At 37.1% G+C, this 17,927-nt stretch overlaps 1 protein-coding gene across 3 annotated transcripts in view; it reads left to right on the top strand.

The window, feature by feature from the left end:
- The window catches only part of SGTB (small glutamine rich tetratricopeptide repeat co-chaperone beta), a 50,307-nt gene extending 32,394 nt beyond the window's left edge, over positions 1-17,913 (top strand). Inside the window, exons 6-12 of one of the 3 annotated variants that reach the window (XM_007103305.3) lie at positions 6,026-6,130; positions 10,409-10,535; positions 10,650-10,712; positions 11,403-11,440; positions 12,341-12,424; positions 12,594-12,696; positions 13,512-17,913. In XM_007103305.3, the coding sequence (XP_007103367.1) occupies positions 6,026-6,130; positions 10,409-10,535; positions 10,650-10,712; positions 11,403-11,440; positions 12,341-12,424; positions 12,594-12,696; positions 13,512-13,553 (562 nt within the window). In that variant the 3' untranslated portion in view covers positions 13,554-17,913. Of the gene's footprint in view, positions 1-6,025; positions 6,131-10,408; positions 10,548-10,649; positions 10,713-11,402; positions 11,441-12,340; positions 12,425-12,593; positions 12,697-13,511 lie in introns of all 3 variants that reach the window. The other 2 variants (XM_007103304.3, XM_007103306.3) reach the window with 2 other exon arrangements.
- The last annotated feature ends 14 nt before the right edge of the window (positions 17,914-17,927 follow it).

Raw genomic sequence — 17,927 nt, 5'->3', positions numbered from 1 at the left:
GTCCGGAAGGATCCCACATGCCGCGGAGCAGCTGGGCCCGTGAGCCATGGCTGCTGAGCCTGTGCGTCCGGAGCCTGTGCTCCGTGACGGGAGAGGCCACAGCAGTGAGAGGCCTGTGTACCGCCAAAAAAAAAAAAAAATAAATAAAATAAATAAATAAATAAAGTAATCAAAACAGTAGGGTACTGAAACAAAACCAGACACAGATCAATGGAACAGTATAGAGAGCCCAGAAATAAACCCACACTTACATGGTCAATTAATCTACATCAAAGAAAGTAAGAATATACAATGGGGAAGAGGCAGCCTCTTTAATAAATTGTACTGGGAAAACTGGACTAGTTTCTCACACTGTATATCAATACAAAAATAAACTCAAAATGAATCGAAGAATTAAACCTAAGACCTAAATCATGAAACTCCTGGAAGAAAACATAGGCAGTACACTCTTTGATATTGATCTTAACAATATTTTTTTGGATCTGTCTCTTTGAGCTAGGGAAACAAAAGCAAAAGTAAGCAAATGAGACTACATCAAACTAAAAATCCATTGCAGAGCAAAGGATACCATCAGCAAAATGAAAAAGCAGCCTACTGAATGGGATAAGATAATTTGCAAATGATATATCAGATAATGGGTTACTATTCTAAACATACAAAAAACTCATACAATTCAGCATCATTAAAACAACCCAATTAACAAATGGGCAGAGGACCTGAATAAACATTTTTCTGAAGAAGATATACAGTTGGCCAACAGACACATGAAAAGATGCTCAACATCACTAATCATCAGGTAATTGCAAATCAAAACTACAATGAGGTACCACCTCACACCTGTCAGAATGGCTATCATCAAAAAGACAGCATATAACAAGTGTTGGTGAGGATGTGTACAAAAGGGAATCCTCATGCACAGTTAGTGGGAGTGTAATTTGGTACAGCCACTATGGAGAACAGTATGGAGGTTCCTCAAAAAATTAAAACTAGAACTACTGTACAATCCACCAATTTCAGTTCTGGGTATTTACTCAAAGAAAAAAAGTCATTTGAAGAGATATATGTAACCCAGTATTCATTGTAGCATTATATACAATAGTCAAGATATGGGAGCAACCTAAGTGTTCATCGATAGATGAATGGTTAAAGAAGATGTTTTATATATACATATGTATATATATATATATATATACACATATATACACACACACACACACACACACACACGCAATGGAATATTACTCAGCCATATAAAACCCCAAATCTTTCCATTTGTGACAGTGTGGATGGATCTAGAGGGTATCATGCTAAGTGGAATAAGTCAGATAGAGAAAGACAAATATTGTATCTCACATATATGGAGTCTAAAAAACAAAACAAACAAAATGAGAACAGATTCATTGATACAGAGAACAAACGGGTGTTTGCCAGAGGAGAGTGGAGTGGTGGGTTGGGTGAAATAGATGAAGGGGATTAAGAGGTGCAAGCTTCCAATTATAAAATAAATAAGCCAGAGGATGTAATATACAGCATAAGGAATATGGTGTACAATATTGTAATAACTTTGTATGGGGAAAGTTGGATACTAGAATTATTGTGATCATTCTGTAATGGAAGTAAATGTTCAATCACTATGTAGTTCACCTGAAACTAACATAAAATTGTACATCAACTGTATTTCAATTTTAAAAAAGGAAAAAATTATCTGTATGGTCAGATCATGTGAATATCCTGTTCCCCAGCAATCTTTTAATGTTTTGTTGGCTGCACCGTGCAGCATGCAAGATCTTAGTTCCCCGACCAGAGATTGAACCCGGGCCCTGGCAGTGAAAGTGCCGAGTCCTAACCACTGGACCTCCAGAGAATTCCCCACAACAATCTTTTACTCAGTGTTTTATCATCCACTGATGATCTGTCCCTGAATCATTAATACATTGATGGTTACAAAATGGTGATTTTTCTAACTTTATCATTTCCTTTACATAATATTTTCTCACATATTGCTGAAAAGAAGAGTTTTCTTTCCTTTTCAGTCTTTTTGGTTTTCCTTCTCCTTTGTCCTCTGAAAGTATTGTATGGACTTATGAATTTTTAAAAATTTACTATTCAGTGTGTTATAATAAATTACCATAATTATTATTTTGACCCTTAAATTATCCTATACAGTAAGTCCTCTACATACGAACGAGTTCCATTCCAAGAGCACGTTCTTAAGTCCAATTTGTTCATAAGTCCAGCAGAGTTAGCCTAGGTACCAACTAACACAATCAGCTATATAGTACTGTACTATAAGAGGTTTATAATACTTTTCACACAATACATAAAAAACAAACACACAAAAATATTTTTAATATTACAGTACAGTACCTTGTAAAGTACAGTAGTACAGTACAACAGTTGGCGTACAGGGGCTGGCACTGAGTGAACAGGCAAGAAGAGTTACTGATGGGAGGAGGGGGAGGAGGTGGGAGAGCAGAGCTGAAGGATCGTCAGCAATAGGAGACGGAGGGCAAGCTGCACTTTCACTCATGCCTGACGTTGATGGCACAGGTTCTGATTCTTTGCTGGAATCAATTCTATCCACCTTGAAAAAATGATCCAGTGATGTCTGGGTAGTAGCTTTTTTTTTTCTCATCATAGATGACACAGTAGCACTGGATTGCATTTTGAACAGCTGCTGCCACCTTCGTGTATGTGTACTGTTCTACATTCGGGTCTTGTGCCTTAGAAACTAACAGTGCCTCCTCAAATAAAGAAAATCCCCTTGCCATTTCCTGCATCATGAATCTCATTGGTTCTTCAGTTACTTCTTCCTCTTGTCTCTCTTCGTCCTTTCTCTGGGCCTCCAATCCTAGAGCTTCTTAGTAGTACCAGCTACATCACTGCTGCTTTTACGCTTGCCTCCTGATATCCTGGGCTTGAAATAAAGATACCGTACTACTGTACTGTATACAGTACTGTACAGTAAAATACACAAAAGCAAAGTCACTTGTAGAGGATGCACGCACGTGACAATGTAAGCCAGACACGTGAACTAATTTATGGGATTGGACATGCAGGTGCACGTTCACATCTTTGAAAGTTCTCAACTTGAAGGTTCATATGTAGGGGACTTACTGTATTTGTCTAGTGGGAGTCCCTTTAAACTGGCTGTGTGTCCGCTTACATACCTTCATTTGTTTTTGAACACTTTCTTGCTTTCTGGGAGAACAGGGTATTCCAGATTTGCCTTGTACTTTCTCTGCCCCTAGACCTGGGTTCAGCTGTTTCTGCAAGGAGCTCCTGTTCCTTTTAGTGCAGAAACCAAGATCTGATTGCAAGACCTGATCATTGCTACTCAAGTGTTACTGCTTCTAGGTCCTTTTAAAGGACAGAGCTAGGAAATATATTTTTGGAAAAGTCATCACTTTATCCAGATACCCTCAATTCATATCCAGTGTCACAGAGGTTATCCTTACTTTCCCCCATTTTATATTTGTATCTCTCTCTCACAAGAGAGCCCTGCTTTCCAACAGCACCAGAGTACGTACTCATTAGCTCTATCCTTCAGCTGATATTACAACACCAGTGTTACACCACAAGCAAGCCTACTAAGGAAACTTAAGGATTTCTTTGCAATTTATTTTTTATTCTTAGAGTGCATCTCACTAAGGATATATACTCAGAATACTGTGTTTGAAAGTTACTGGGTTGGCCAAAAAGTTCATTCGGGTTTTTCCATTAACATCTTATGGAAAAACCCAAATGAACTTTTTGGCCAACCCAATACTTGAATTCTTTCTTTTTGACATACAGTTAGGATCATTTGTTTCTGTTTTATTCCGTTTGAAGGTTTTCTTTTTCATCCTTTTTGAAGTGTCATTTCCGTTTCTATCCCATTTACCCCATTCCCACCCATCCTCTAGAGGATGAGAGTGGGGCTTTTAATATAGGTTTGACTTCTGAGTCATGTAAATGTTTTTCATAAAATTAAACTAAAAAGAATGTTAATAAATGATGACTTTGTATCCTTAATAATGTTCTTTGCCTTATGTCTAATATTAATGTTCCTACACTTGCTTTGTTTTGCTTGGTTTTCAGTTTGTCTCATTGTCTTTTTCTACCCCTTTAACTTCAGCCTGTGTGTGCTTATGTTGTAGGTGATATCTTATGTGTACAGTTTTAGAGTCTGATGTTTATCTAGGCAACTTTGTGATTACTTATATATTTGAATTATTTTCTGCTATCTTATATTTTGTCTTCTTCTCCCTCTCCTCTTTTTTTTGCTTTTGCCTTCTATTGTAGTGATTGTTATTTTTACTTCATTTTTTCTTTCTAATTATTTGGAATTAGAATTATAGATTCTATATCTCTAATTCTACATTCTACATTCTACATTCAGAATTATACATTCTGTATCTCTTCTTTTAATGGTCATTTTTAATGGACATTCTTGTCATCCTGTTAGTTTTTTGTTTTTTCTTTTTTCTTTTTTATAAATTTATTTTATTTATTTCTATTTTTGGCTCTGTTGTGTCTTTGTTGCTGCACACAGGCTTTCTCTAGTTGTGGCGAGAAAGAGGGCTACCCTTCCTTGCAGCGCGCGGGCTTCTCATTGCGGTGGCTTCTCCTGTTGCAGAGCACGGCCTCTAGGCACATGTGCTTCAGTAGTTGTGGCACGTGGGCTCAGTAGTTGTGGCTCGCAGGCTCTAGAGCGCAGGCTCAGTAGTTGTGGCGCACGGGCTTAGATGTTCCGCAGCATGTGAGATCTTCCCAGACCAGGGCTCGAACCCGTGTCCCCTGCATTGGCAGGCAGATTCTTAACCACTATGCCACCAGGGAAGCCCCATCCTGTTAGCTTTGTGTTGAGTATTCAGTCAAATAAACCCATACCACTTTTCCACATGAACTACCAAAATGGGTTTATTGAATCATCTACTTTCATATTGATATTTTTTAACTCAAGCAAAGAAGACTATGTGTTTATTTTTTTTCAAATTTTATAATCTCAGTTTGAGAAGTAGTCTTGGTCATTCAGTATAAACAAAGGTTGACAGAAAACTGGACTCACCACAACCTTTTCTTTATAGTCTGCCAGCCCTCAGCCATCACCCTTGCCCCCGCCCCAGAATCTAAGCACTATTAAGGCCAGGAATATTATTGTGATTACTGTTCTGTCCATTATGTCTAGAAAAGTATCTATGCATTAGCTCACCCTTAATAGATATATTAGTTGAATGTATAAGGTAGAAATACTTAGTCTGGAGAAGAAGGAATGGGGTAATGGTGGGATGGAGGGTAGGAGACATTACGGAACCTTTTAGTTTGAAGGACTTGCATGTTGAACAGTAATTCTACTTGTTTAGTATGGCCCTGAGGGTTGAGGTGAACACTACTACAGGGAAACAGAGAGCTGTATACTATCAGGATTGTGTGGAGGGGGGCAAGTAGCTTCATTGTCAAGTCCCAATTATTTCAGGAGAGTTTTGTTAGAGGTAACCTGGACGGGTTTAAATAGTCCTTAATTGCTCTGAGATTCTATGCTAAGTAGATGGAATACATTGCCATACTTAATTTACAGTCAGATTTAGGCACACAGGTTAAGTTTCATTTTTCATCTTAGACTTGTAGATGATCTTAACTCTACTAATAAAGTGATCATTTAACAGCACAACACTGAGTGGCCATTCACAGCAATCAATCACTCTGTGTGCCTCCCCAATAATCCCAAATGTCCTGGTGTTTTCAGTTTTCTGTTTGGGCAAATTAGAAAGGCAATAAGCAGGTAGATCAGTTGATCAGTTGTAGGGTTCTCATATTTATCTTTTCTATAGCAAAGCAAACTGGGAAAAGCAGACTGCATATTTTCTCTGAATTTTGTTTCTGAGTTTTCATTTGATTACAGAATTATCTTAGTTTGATTTAGATATTTACTGGGAATGATACACAAATTGGAACAAGTTAAATGTAGTTTTATTAGCACCTGGAAATCTAAATTAGTGCCTTGAATGCTCCTTGTAATAAAAATCTCTTCTCTTTCTCTTAGGGCTGCTGCTCAGAGTAAATTAGGTCACTACACAGATGCAGTAAAGGATTGTGAAAAAGCAATAGCGATTGATTCAAAGTACAGCAAGGCCTATGGGAGAATGGGGTAAGTTTTGGGAGAACGTTCACAGTAGTACCAAGTAGTACCAGATATATGCTGTTCTTAATGTCTTGGTTTTTTTTTTTTTTTTTTTTTTTGCGGTACACGGGCCTCTCACCGTTGTGGCCTCTCCCATTGCGGAGCACAGGCTCCGGACGCGCAGGCTCAGCGGCCATGGCTCACGGGCCCAGCCGCTTTGCGGCATGTGGGATCTTCCCGGACCGGGGCCTGAACCCGTGTCCCCTGCATCGGCAGGCGGACTCTCAACCACTGTGCCACCAGGGAAGCCTGATGGCTTGGTTTTGAATTTCCTGCTTCATATTGTACCCTCTGAACTAATAAGAAGATAAATAAAACATTTAGGTAGGAAATGACTGCAGTTTCTGACTTGGGAGAGAGGTGATTAGTGTATGATGAGTGGTTGGTTTTGGAGAAAATCATAACAACCATACTGAATATACCTACTTCATATTCAAGGCTACAAATCTCAAGTAAGCACTCAGTATTTTGTTAGATAATGCTACTACACTTCCTTCTAGATTCACCTTACTACTCTCTGAGTTGACTGTTTCACACCTACTCTTTTCAGATTTCCACTGCACATTCCATGGTGACTCTCAACTTTTTACCCAATTGAAAAATAGAATGTATTTAGAAGAAAAGTGATTCATCTTCTTACTTGCACATCTGCCAGTCTACTTGCACTTGTATCTACACAGATTGCCTTTTTTCTGTTAAAATGGAAGAGTTCTTATCTAAGACTACTGCATTCATTCATGCTTGAGATCTCATTCCTTTGTACCTTCTCCAGGACTTTACACTTGTAATCATCTCCTTTATCTTCTACAACACCAGCTTTCCTATCTCTAACAGTGCTAATGACTGCATGTGAAAGGATCATAAAAAATCATCTGTTAGAACCATCTTTTACACAGCTACATCATTCCTTAGTTCCTCTTTCTCTGCAAAGACCCTAATAGTGTCTGTACTAGCCGTCTCGTCTTCACCATCTCTTATTCTCTCTTCAGCTCACTCCAGTAGGACATTTGTCTGTATTGCTCTGTTGAGAACTCTATTCAAAGTCACCAGTTGTCTGTATTTTTCCAAGGTCAGTATTCAGTTCTGTATCCTCACCCTTCCCCATCTTTTAGTATTTGGCATGATAAACCTTTTTGTTTTTGGCAGCGAGGCTTGAGGGATCTTAGTTCCCCAACCAGGAATTGAACCTGGGCCATGGCAATGAAAGCTCCAAGTCCTAATCACTGGACTGCCAGGGAATTCCCATGATTAACTTCTTTTTGAAATACTTCGTTTTCTAGGCTTCTGTGACACCACATTTCGTGGTTTTCCTTCTGTTTCACTGGATGCTCTTTTCCAGTCTCTCTTACTAGTTCTTCCTCCTCTGCCACCTCTAAATAATGGTGTGCTTCAGGGCTCTTTCCTCTGCTGCTGCTATTTCTCTGTTTATATTCTCTCTTTGATTTCATCCTGTCCCATGCTTTTAAATTCCATCTACAGTCAATACTCTCTATTAATGAATACTGTATTTATGATTCACCTACTTGCTAAAATTTTTTTTATAACTCCAAATCTGTACTCAGTATGCTTTGTGGTCATCTACAGAGTGGTGAAAAACTTGAGTCATCTGATGTGCAAGGTCTCAGCTGAGGTCAGATAAGGCAATGCTCTACCTTTTTGTTTCAGCTGTCATGCTGTAAAATGAATGTCCTTTTCACAGTCTGTTTAGTGCTATATTTTTGCATTTATGTGCTTTTTGTTGTTGGTTTCTCTGTTTACAGTGGCCTGCAAACATAGGCTGAAGTGTTGTCTATTGTTTTTGCATGCAAGAAGGCTGCAATGTGCCTCACCAAGAAAATACATGTGTTAGATAAGTTTTGTTCAGGCATGAGTTGGTGCACTTGGCTGTGAATCAGTGATATGTATTAAATGAGATTTCTTTAAACAGAAACATACATAAATCAAGGTTATGTATTGATTGGTTGATGAAAATGTTGTTGACCAGAGGCTCATAGGAACACAACTTTTATTTCCCCTAGAACTAATTGTTCCGTATTTGCTAATTTAGTATTTGCAGTGACCTTTTAGAGCATAATTACTGTGGACAAAGAGAATCAACTGTTTATGTTGATGGGTCTGTTAAGTTATATGTCTGAACTCCATACTCATATATTCAGCTATTTTTCATCTCCACCTAGATGTTTAATAGGCATTTTAAACTTAACATGTCCCAAACAGAACCCTTGTCCTCTTCTTAAATCTTTCTTACCTCAGTAAATATACTGTCATTCTACCTACCCAGTGCTCCAGTCAGAAGTCTAGGAATCATCCTTCATTCTTATTACACCTGACACATCTAGTCTATCAGCAAGTCCTAAGAATTCTAGTTTCCACATATTCCTTGAATTCAAGTATTGATTGCTCTCTTGCTTACAACTGTAGTCCAAATTACCATCTTGTACCTCGGCTGCTGCAATAGCTTCTTAACTGGCCTCCCTGCCTTCACTTCACTCTCCTCAGAGAAGCCAGAGTGAGCTTTCTAAAGCATAAATCAGATCATGTCATTCTGTTGCAACCAGAGTAAAATCCAGACTCCAAACCATGGTCCTATAATATTCCCTGACGTCATCTCTTCCCACGCTTTGTTTTCTGTGCTCCCTCAACCTTTGTCCTGTTCCTTAAGCATACCAAGCTTGCAACGTTCTCAGAGCCTTGGTGCTTATTGTTGCTTCTATTTAGAATGTCTCTCCTCTAATTTTCATATGACTGCTTTCTTCTCATTGTTCAGGTCCTTTCAATATGGCTGCCTTTGAGCAGCTTCCCTATTCATTCTCTTTAAGATTACAGTTTTTTTATTTGCATGTTTATTGCTTATCCTCCCCTGTAGAATGAAACTTTCTTAAACTCAAGAACTTTTCCTTTTTCACTGAGGAATCTAAAATAGTGCCTGGTACATAGTAGGATTCCAGTAAATATGTATTGACTTAATTAAGTGAGGGCTCTGATGAAGTATCTTTCATGGTTGACTGGTAGAAAACTAATTAGGTTCTGAGATATTTTTGTATGATTAGGCATTATATTTTATCTAGATCAGAAGTCTGTGAGATAAGTTGGCCAAGAAAGAATTGGAGTAATTTGTTAAAAGTAAACCTAGGAAAAAAAACACTCTATACTATCTCTCCATATATACCATTATTGTTTAGTTCTGAAGTAATTTTCCAATAAATAAATTCTAACTAGGTGGAGGAAAACATTAAATTTAGTAACTAACTCTTTGACCTGTGCTTGGGATAATGTGTTATTGAAGTGTAAAGGTTGCCAATTTAGTTAGTTGTTTAACAATTTAGTTAGTTGTTTAACAACTAACATGTCTTATTCAGGAGTAGTTAGCTGATACCCAACAGCCTACTTTTATTTTTTATTTTTCATGGTAAATTGGTATTTATTGTGGTTCAATGTCTCTGCTAAGAAGGAAGAAAGAAAGTGGGACATAGTGAAGGGCAAATCTAGTTCAGAGTTCTTTAAATGGTTTTAGCATCATGGAGTTATATGATCACAGAATTGTTAGTTCACATCTTTATGGAGCTTAATCATTCATAAAGCAAATTACTTCACATATTAGGCTTAAAAATGGAAGGGTATGTAAGGTTCATTTCTAATCATTACGTTCTTTTTAAAAAAATTATTTTTATTAAAGTATAGCTGATTTACAGTGTTGTGTTAGTTTCAGGTGTACAGCAAAGTGATACAGTTATACATACATACATATCTATTTTTTTTCAGATTCTTTTCCCTTTCTAATCATTAAGTTCTTGATTCATGTAGGACAGCCGAGGTTGTCACCATGGAGAATGGAGAGAGTCCAGACTTAGAGAATCTTGGAATTAGAAGTGATACTCCTTTGAGCCATAGTACGGTTGACCCTTGAACAATGTGGGTGTTAGGGGTGCCGACCCTCTGTGCTCAAAAATCTGTGTATAACTTATAGTCAACCCTTTGTACCCGCAGTTCCTCCATGTCTGTGGTTCCTCTGTATCTGCAGATTTAACCAATCTCAGATCGTGTAGTACTTCTACATTTACTATTGAAAAAACTCCATGTATAAGTGGACCCATGCTGTTCAAGACCTTGTTGTTCAGGGGTCAACTGTACAATGAATAAATTAAATGTAATCTGGATTCAGATTGAATACAAGATAGATGTTTGACTATATTTGTGGTGTCCTGATGTTCTTTAATCATATATCTTACACTGTATTCTTTTCAGGCTGGCCCTCACTGCCATGAATAAATTTGAAGAAGCAGTTACAAGTTATCAGAAGGCATTAGATCTTGATCCTGAAAATGATTCCTATAAGTCAAATCTGAAAATAGCAGAACAGAAGTTAAGAGAGGTAGCTAGTCCTGTAAGTTACTAATGCCAAATGAGTGAAATATTTTGTCATTCACAATTTATTGTAATCAAATTATAGTGTTTAGAGTAATTTTCATATATAATTGTTTTACAGACAGGAACTGGATTGAGTTTTGACATGGCCAGCTTAATAAATAATCCAGCCTTCATTAGTATGGTGAGTATATTTCCTTTTCTGCTTTGCTGGCTCTATTTTCCGTTAGAACTATATAGTTCCAAACTTTTTAGAAACAAGTAAGAGAGCTTTTGTGATGGCGGTAGTAGGAGAGTGGTGATATAAAGCTATGGCTGAGGTTTTTAACCTGCCCCTGTACTGCTTCGTGAAAAAGCCACGGGTGGACTTCAGGAAGCCCATGGATTCCCTGGAATTGTAGATGAAAATTTGTGTACATGTGGATATGTGCATTTTTCTAGGGAGAGAACCATATTTTTCATCAGATTGGCAAAGGGGTCTGCAAATCTACAAAAGGTTAAAAACTACCCTCTTACATGAAAGTGACCCTAGGAAGAAGGTCTAGTAATCAGACTTCTAATAGGATTTTGGCTATTGTGGTTTCCTAAGCTCTTTTGGCTTTAGTGGTCTGATAGTAGGAAGTAAACTGCTGTCAATATCCTTAGTTTATTGTGTTTGTAATCTCTTTATCCTTGCGATGTATTTTTAATACCAGTTTTTCGTAGTACCTCCTCTTTTTTACATTCCCACTCACTTTGTATAGCACACTAAAACTCTACAAAATGTTAGTATATACATGGTTTAGCTTTCACTCCTCTGCTTAAAAAGAAATCCTTGTTAAAGATCCCTAAATATTAACTGCCTTTAACGGGAGATGCCATTTTTCTATTCTAGGCAGCAAGTTTAATGCAGAATCCTCAAGTTCAACAGCTGTAAGTATATAGAAAGAGCATATTACGTTTCTCCCTTCCACTTGCCAGGCTCCTAATTTGAGCACAGTAGCTCCAAAATGATAAAACTGGCCCAAATGCCAATCAGTTGGAACTTAAAGCCACACCCAATTGGCCTAACCTACACAATGTGGATATATCTACCTGCTTTTCCTTGGCAGGTATCCTACTTGTTAAGAATACATGCCAATTCTTTTTAAGTGCTTTGACTCAGAAAAGAATAATAGACCGTCAGTACTAGGGGTTATTTAGGTTTATGAGATTGGGTTTCCACTTGATATGCATAATGATTTCTGGGTTCTTATTGTGAAGGGTAGGCAAAGATGCCAAAAACTGACTGACTCCACACAGAGTTGCCTTTTTTTTTTTTAAATTTAGTTTTGGCTGCGTTGGGTCTTCGTTGCTGCGCGCGGGCTTTCTCTAGTTGTGGTGAGCAGGGGCTACTCTTCTTTGTGGCGCACAGGCTTCTCATTGCGGTGGCTTCTCTTGTCGTGGAGCACGGGCTCTAGGCAAATGGGCTTCAGTAATTGCAGCACGCAGGCCTTAGAGTGCGCGGGCTTCAGTAGTTGTGGCATGTGGGCTCAGTAGTTGCAGTGCATGGGCTCTAGGGTGTGAGGGCTTCAGTAGTTGTGGCACACGGGCTTAGATTCTCCCCGGCATGTGGGATCTTCCCAGATCAGGTCTCGAACCAGTGTCTCCTGCATTGGCAGGCAGATTCTTAACCACTGTGCCACCAGGGAAGTCCTGCCTTTTTTAAAAAAATTAACATTCTAAAAATATCAGTGAACCAATTTTTTAAAAATACACTAATTTATTCCAGCAAAAAAAAAAATACATATATATATATGCCAATTTGAGTGATATATCTCTTGCCTACTCTAGAATGTCAGGAATGATGACAAATGCTATTGGAGGACCTGCTGCTGGAGTTGGGGGCCTAACTGACCTGTCTAGCCTCATCCAAGCGTAAGTGTTATTTAAAATAGAAATAGTAAAAAAGTATTTTATATTTTACAGTTTGTCTCTAAGGTAAGGCGACCAAGGCTTTCTTTTTAAATTTTTATCTTTTACTGTTAGTATCAGTTACCTCATTAGTTATTAAATTTAAAAGTGGTTCATAAATTGAAATTTTCAGACTGAAGGGCAGGAATCCAGAAGATCTGGATCCAAGAAAAACTTTTCCAGCAGACTTGAATAGCTACTCAAGGATGTATATGAATGTCAAATATCAACTTAAAGTAGGTATGAATTTAGGTACACGTATGTATTTAAAAATCATATATTGCATATATTAGTGTTCAGACAACTTAGGCAGCTGTTTTATTCAAACTCTGCAGTGCACTTCATTGCTAAAGGAACTCATTTCATCTTCTCATTACTTGAACACATTATACCTCCACCTCCATCCAAGTTGCTTAAACTCCGTGCTTTTTGAATCTGTGTGATGCTGTCACTGGAAATATTATATGAGGCAACAAGTATCATTTTCTGTTTGTGATCACAGCTATGTAAACTCACTTGCAATATGGCATTTTTGGAGTGATCTTTAAGTGGCAGGATTATAGTGATACCTAACACTTGCAGTTGGGAGGCACACACTCAGGAATTTGGATTAAATTTCTTTGCCTTTCTAAAAATCAGTTCTGTTGGGTGACTTCATAAGCATCCCAAAATGGCTGTGACACCTGTTATATGAGAGACTAAGACTTGACTACAAGAACAAATACCCTGCATTATATTTGTGCACATACAATAAAAGCATATACGTTTTAGCCTTTTATCTGTGGTTAAGCACTGGGTGGGGGGTGGATTTCACTCAATTCAGGAACTCTTTTTAGCTTGGGTGTTTCATTTCTCATGAAGAACACCGCACTGTAGTAATACTGTATGGAGGCACTGGTAAACTTGCAGATACTAAAGTCATGAATCTAAAACTTGCTTTAATAGGAAAAGTTCCCTTTGGGTAGTACCCACATCTTCTGCAGTTCTTTTTGCATTGGTATTGTGTGATTGGAAATTCGCTAATTCATATGACTTTGCCTCTTTACTACAGGGGACAGCAGTTTGCTCAGCAGATACAGCAGCAGAATCCTGAACTTATAGAGCAACTTAGAAATCACATCCGGAGCAGGTCATTCAGCAGCAGTACTGAAGAACATTCTTGACTTGACCGGGGGCCCTAGCCCAGAATGCAAATGGCGATGGCTCTGAAGTGTTTGCTGTAGATAGTGGCCAAAACAAAAACAAACCTAAAAAATAAATCTGTCTAGACAATAGGTTTATCACAAACAGACTTGAACATAACATGATTCCTTTGTAAACGAGTGATCATCAGTAGCCTTGTTAAGTGCCAGTATAGCACTTAACTGGACAGGGTTCCATTTTCAAATCTTCATCATATTTGTATACTAGATTTAATAGCAGAGTATATTTATTGAACAGTAAGGCTGTTTACTGGTGAATTCTCTAGCACCAAATTCCTGTAGGCAAACTTTTTGAAAGGGGAGATGACTAAGAGGAAAGGTTTCTCACGCTGACGTAGGGGAGATATACTTGCCACTGAGCAGCATCTCTAGAGAGAAGAAATTCGTTACTGGGTTTAGCTTTGATAGTGCAAAATCAGTAATGAACAGATGATAGGATATGGACCAGTACTATCTTTAATGCTGCTTGTTCTGTTGGGTGATGAAATCTTAAGACTTGGTGGAAAGCAGTATTCAGTGTTGTTTAGAAAAACAAAAAAATAGATGCTGTGAATGGATAGAAAGTGAATGTAGGGTGCTCAGGTTTTTTGCATAGTTCTTAACTAATCTTGCCTACAGTTTGGTATCGATAACATTAGCATGGCCACTTATACTAAGTACGTAATAAAATACATTTAGAAACCCTCAATGATACTGGTTAGGTCAGTTGTGTAACTATTCAGTTGAATTAGCACAGTTTCCCCAGTGGTGACCTTACCATGGAAACTCTCAAATATATCTACATTTAAATAAACCAATGGCTTGGCCCTTAAGGATTTTCTAGGTGGCATTTAATTATGTGCCTGTAAACACTGATTTTTTTTTTAACTCAGTAATTATTTGATGGGTTACAAAAAGCATCTATCACTATCACTGCTTGTTCATGTTAATCCTCTGCTATAATTTGGCTTGGCATGTCGCTTTTATGCTTAACCTTAATTTGATGTAGCTTAAACATAACAGGGGACTTGAAATATTTTATTGAAATTAGAATACATATTAGTAGAGAGACGTGGCACTAAGTATTAGTGGAATGGCTTTAACTATAGTGATGGATGAGACTGTTCTAATTCCAACTGGAATTTCTTTGGTTTGTTATTATGAAATTGGTAAGGTTGGCGGACACATAAATTTCACAAGTGTTGTGAGAGAAAACTGAAATAGAAAGTAATATAAAATTAAATCAGTAATACCGATGACGATCAGGGCTCTACTCTAACTGTTCTCCTCAAAAGGCTAATTACTTGGCATTTTGAAGTTTAAAAGCCAACTTTCCCTTTTTTCCCTTTGTGAGATTAGAACAGTGGTTCTATAATTTCACTGTAAGAGTCACCTGGGGATTTGTTAAAAATGCAGATTCAGGGGCACACTTTTCAATTTTTATTTAGTAGGTCCTGTAATAAGGTCTGGGAATCACCATGTCAAACAGCACACCAAGTGGTTCTGATGTAGGTCCAAAGAACTCTTAATTTAAAGCAACACTAGGTTAGAGATTTCTTTCTTTTAGGCCAGCAAACACCTAACTAACTGCCTGGGTTCAGGCTACAAGGAAGAGCTACATGAACCTACAGTTCTGGTCAGAGCAGAGCAGGACTTAAATCTAAGCTAAGCCTTCTGAATTAAGTCTCCTATATTGCATCTAAATCAACTGAATTTTTCATGAAGTTAAATTCAGATCCTGGTGTTCAAATGTTACACAGAATAAAGTACTAACTAATCATAGGAAAGTGATGACTGTGAAAAAAAAAAAGCAAAGTTGATCCTTAATTAAAAGTTAGTCACTCTTGGGAATTCCCTGGCGGTCCAGTGGTTAAGGCTCAGTGCTTTCACTGCTGAGGGCCCAGGTTCAAATCCCTGGTCAGGGTACTAAGATCCCACAAGCTGCGTGGCACAGCCAAAAAAAACCCCAAAAACACTCGTATCCAGTGTTGAGTAAGAAAAGATTCCTAGCATAACTATCTTGAGTGCATTAAAAATGCTTTCAAATAAGTAAAATTGGTAAGCCTCTAACTGACTAGGAAAATAGAGAAAATATGAATCAATAGGATCAGAAGTGAAAGAGGGGATATCACTGCTGACCCTGTAGACATTAAAAAGATTATTAGAAAATACTATGACCAACTTTACATCCATGTATTTAACAACTTAGATGAAACAGACAAATTCCTTGTAAGATGCAAACTACCAAAGCTCACTGAAGAAATAAAGATATCCTCCAGAAAAGAAAGATACAGGCCCAGTTTCAATGGTGAATTCTACCAAACACTTAATACCAATTCTACACAATCTCTTCCAGAAAACAGAAGAGGAAACACTTCCCAACTCATTTTATTTCACCATTACTTTGATACCAAGATTGAAGACATTATAAGAAAAAAGTGTAAAACAAATGTTTTGATTTACTAATATCTGTAGTTAAGGTAGCCATTCTTTTTACCTGAAGTAATGTGAATTGGTGTATTTCTTCCATTTCATCCTTCTAGTTTTTCTTTTCTAATATACCATCCATAACAAATTAAACCTAGATAATCTGTCCACTTAACCTGGATTTCCATTCTATTCAAGCCATTTTTGCTTTTTAAGTACTTTCATCACTTTGGAATTACTGCATTGCACGCTATTGCAAGAAGGTTTTGTGTAGCTGTATTGTGTTAGCTACTCTTAAAATGATAAACAATGCTCCAAAAGTTATTTTGCTTGTCTGAAACAAGAGGGCATTAAAATAAATCTTTATATACATTCTACTTAGGAATAACTGACTTCCATTAACCACTTTTCATTATAGTAGCTGTAGCTGTTATGACGCTATGTAAAATTTACAATGTCCTTTTTACGCAAATAACATTTCCACTTAATGTACCAAATTGTTTAGCTAATTTTTATAACATGGTTTAAACAGATCCTTTCTAAGATGACATTTTCTAACCTTTACTTAAAGAAGGAACATTACGTGTCTAGGTATTGCTTATAAAAGGAGTCTTTGTAATTAAAAGTCAAATTATATAGCAGATTCCAAGTGACCATTATATGTTACTTTTAAAATATGAAACAGAATGAAACAGAAGGTTCAGTCATGAGAAGATGCTTGAAAAGTTATCGTAGTACCCAGTACAGTGGCTATAAAGTCTTATTTCATCATTTAATCAATTGTACTCATTTTGGAGGAAACACAGACTTCAATTTTATACTGCTTGCACTTTATTTTGCACAGACATTTCATTGATTACCTCTACAATTTAAGAGCAAATCTCATTCTGAATATAGCTTTCATTTTGGACCAAACAGTTTGTCATGGCAATAAATAATCATGCATTTAAGAAAAACCAACTTTTGTATTTGACTTTATGCACTCTTTACATGTAAGCGATTATATATACATCCTTGAATTTCAACTTAGCAAAATAAGTTTTTATTTAACAGTATTAGCTTTTGTTTTCAAAATCTTGAAACTTTTATTACATTCATGTTGTAAAGTTTATAGTCTTAACTTTCTCATTGTTTTGTATATGGCATAAGTAAATTAGTGTGATTACATGCAGAGATAGAAAGTTTGTAATATTAATACATGATGTAGAGTTAAAAGCAAATATCAGAAGCTGGAAATCCTTTAAGTATGCCTTATGAAAATAAGCGGCTTATTTTTCAATGGGAAAAAAAAAACAGGACTTTTTTGGCTTAGAATTAGAAAATTATCAGACTTCTTAGTTAACAGAGTAATCAACAATTTAAGAAATAAAACCAATTCTGATCTGCTGTTAGTAACTGAAACTTAGACGTGTGTGTTTGTATGTACACACAAACATAGATACCAATACGATAATTTTGAAAACAACTAGAAAAACTCATATTGTGTTAGCAAATACAAGATTACATGAGGACCACCCCGGTTATTTTAAACTTTTTTTATTGACTGAGGGAAAAAACGGGGGTTAACGGAAATACTTCTAAGTAAAGTATGATAAGAATTCTAAAGTTTTAAGAAACAACTGTATCTTCTAGATTGAGGTCAGCAAACTACGGCCTGCAGGCCAAATCTGGCCAGCTGTCTGTTTTTGTAAACGCTGCTGTGCAACTTTTGCCTACTGGCTGCTTTTGCACTACAACAGCAGAGTTGAGCATTTTCAATAGAAACCACATGGACTGCAAGGTCTAAAATATGTAGTATCTTGCCCTTTACATGAAAAGTTTGCTGACCATTATTCAAGATACCTGCTAGGGACAAATAG

This window comes from Physeter macrocephalus, chromosome 8 (genome assembly GCF_002837175.3).
Source record: "Physeter macrocephalus isolate SW-GA chromosome 8, ASM283717v5, whole genome shotgun sequence".
In the NCBI taxonomy this organism is placed as follows: Eukaryota; Metazoa; Chordata; class Mammalia; order Artiodactyla; family Physeteridae; genus Physeter; species Physeter macrocephalus.
Note: the sequence above shows the minus strand (reverse complement) of the source record. Positions and strands in the feature narration are given on the sequence as shown.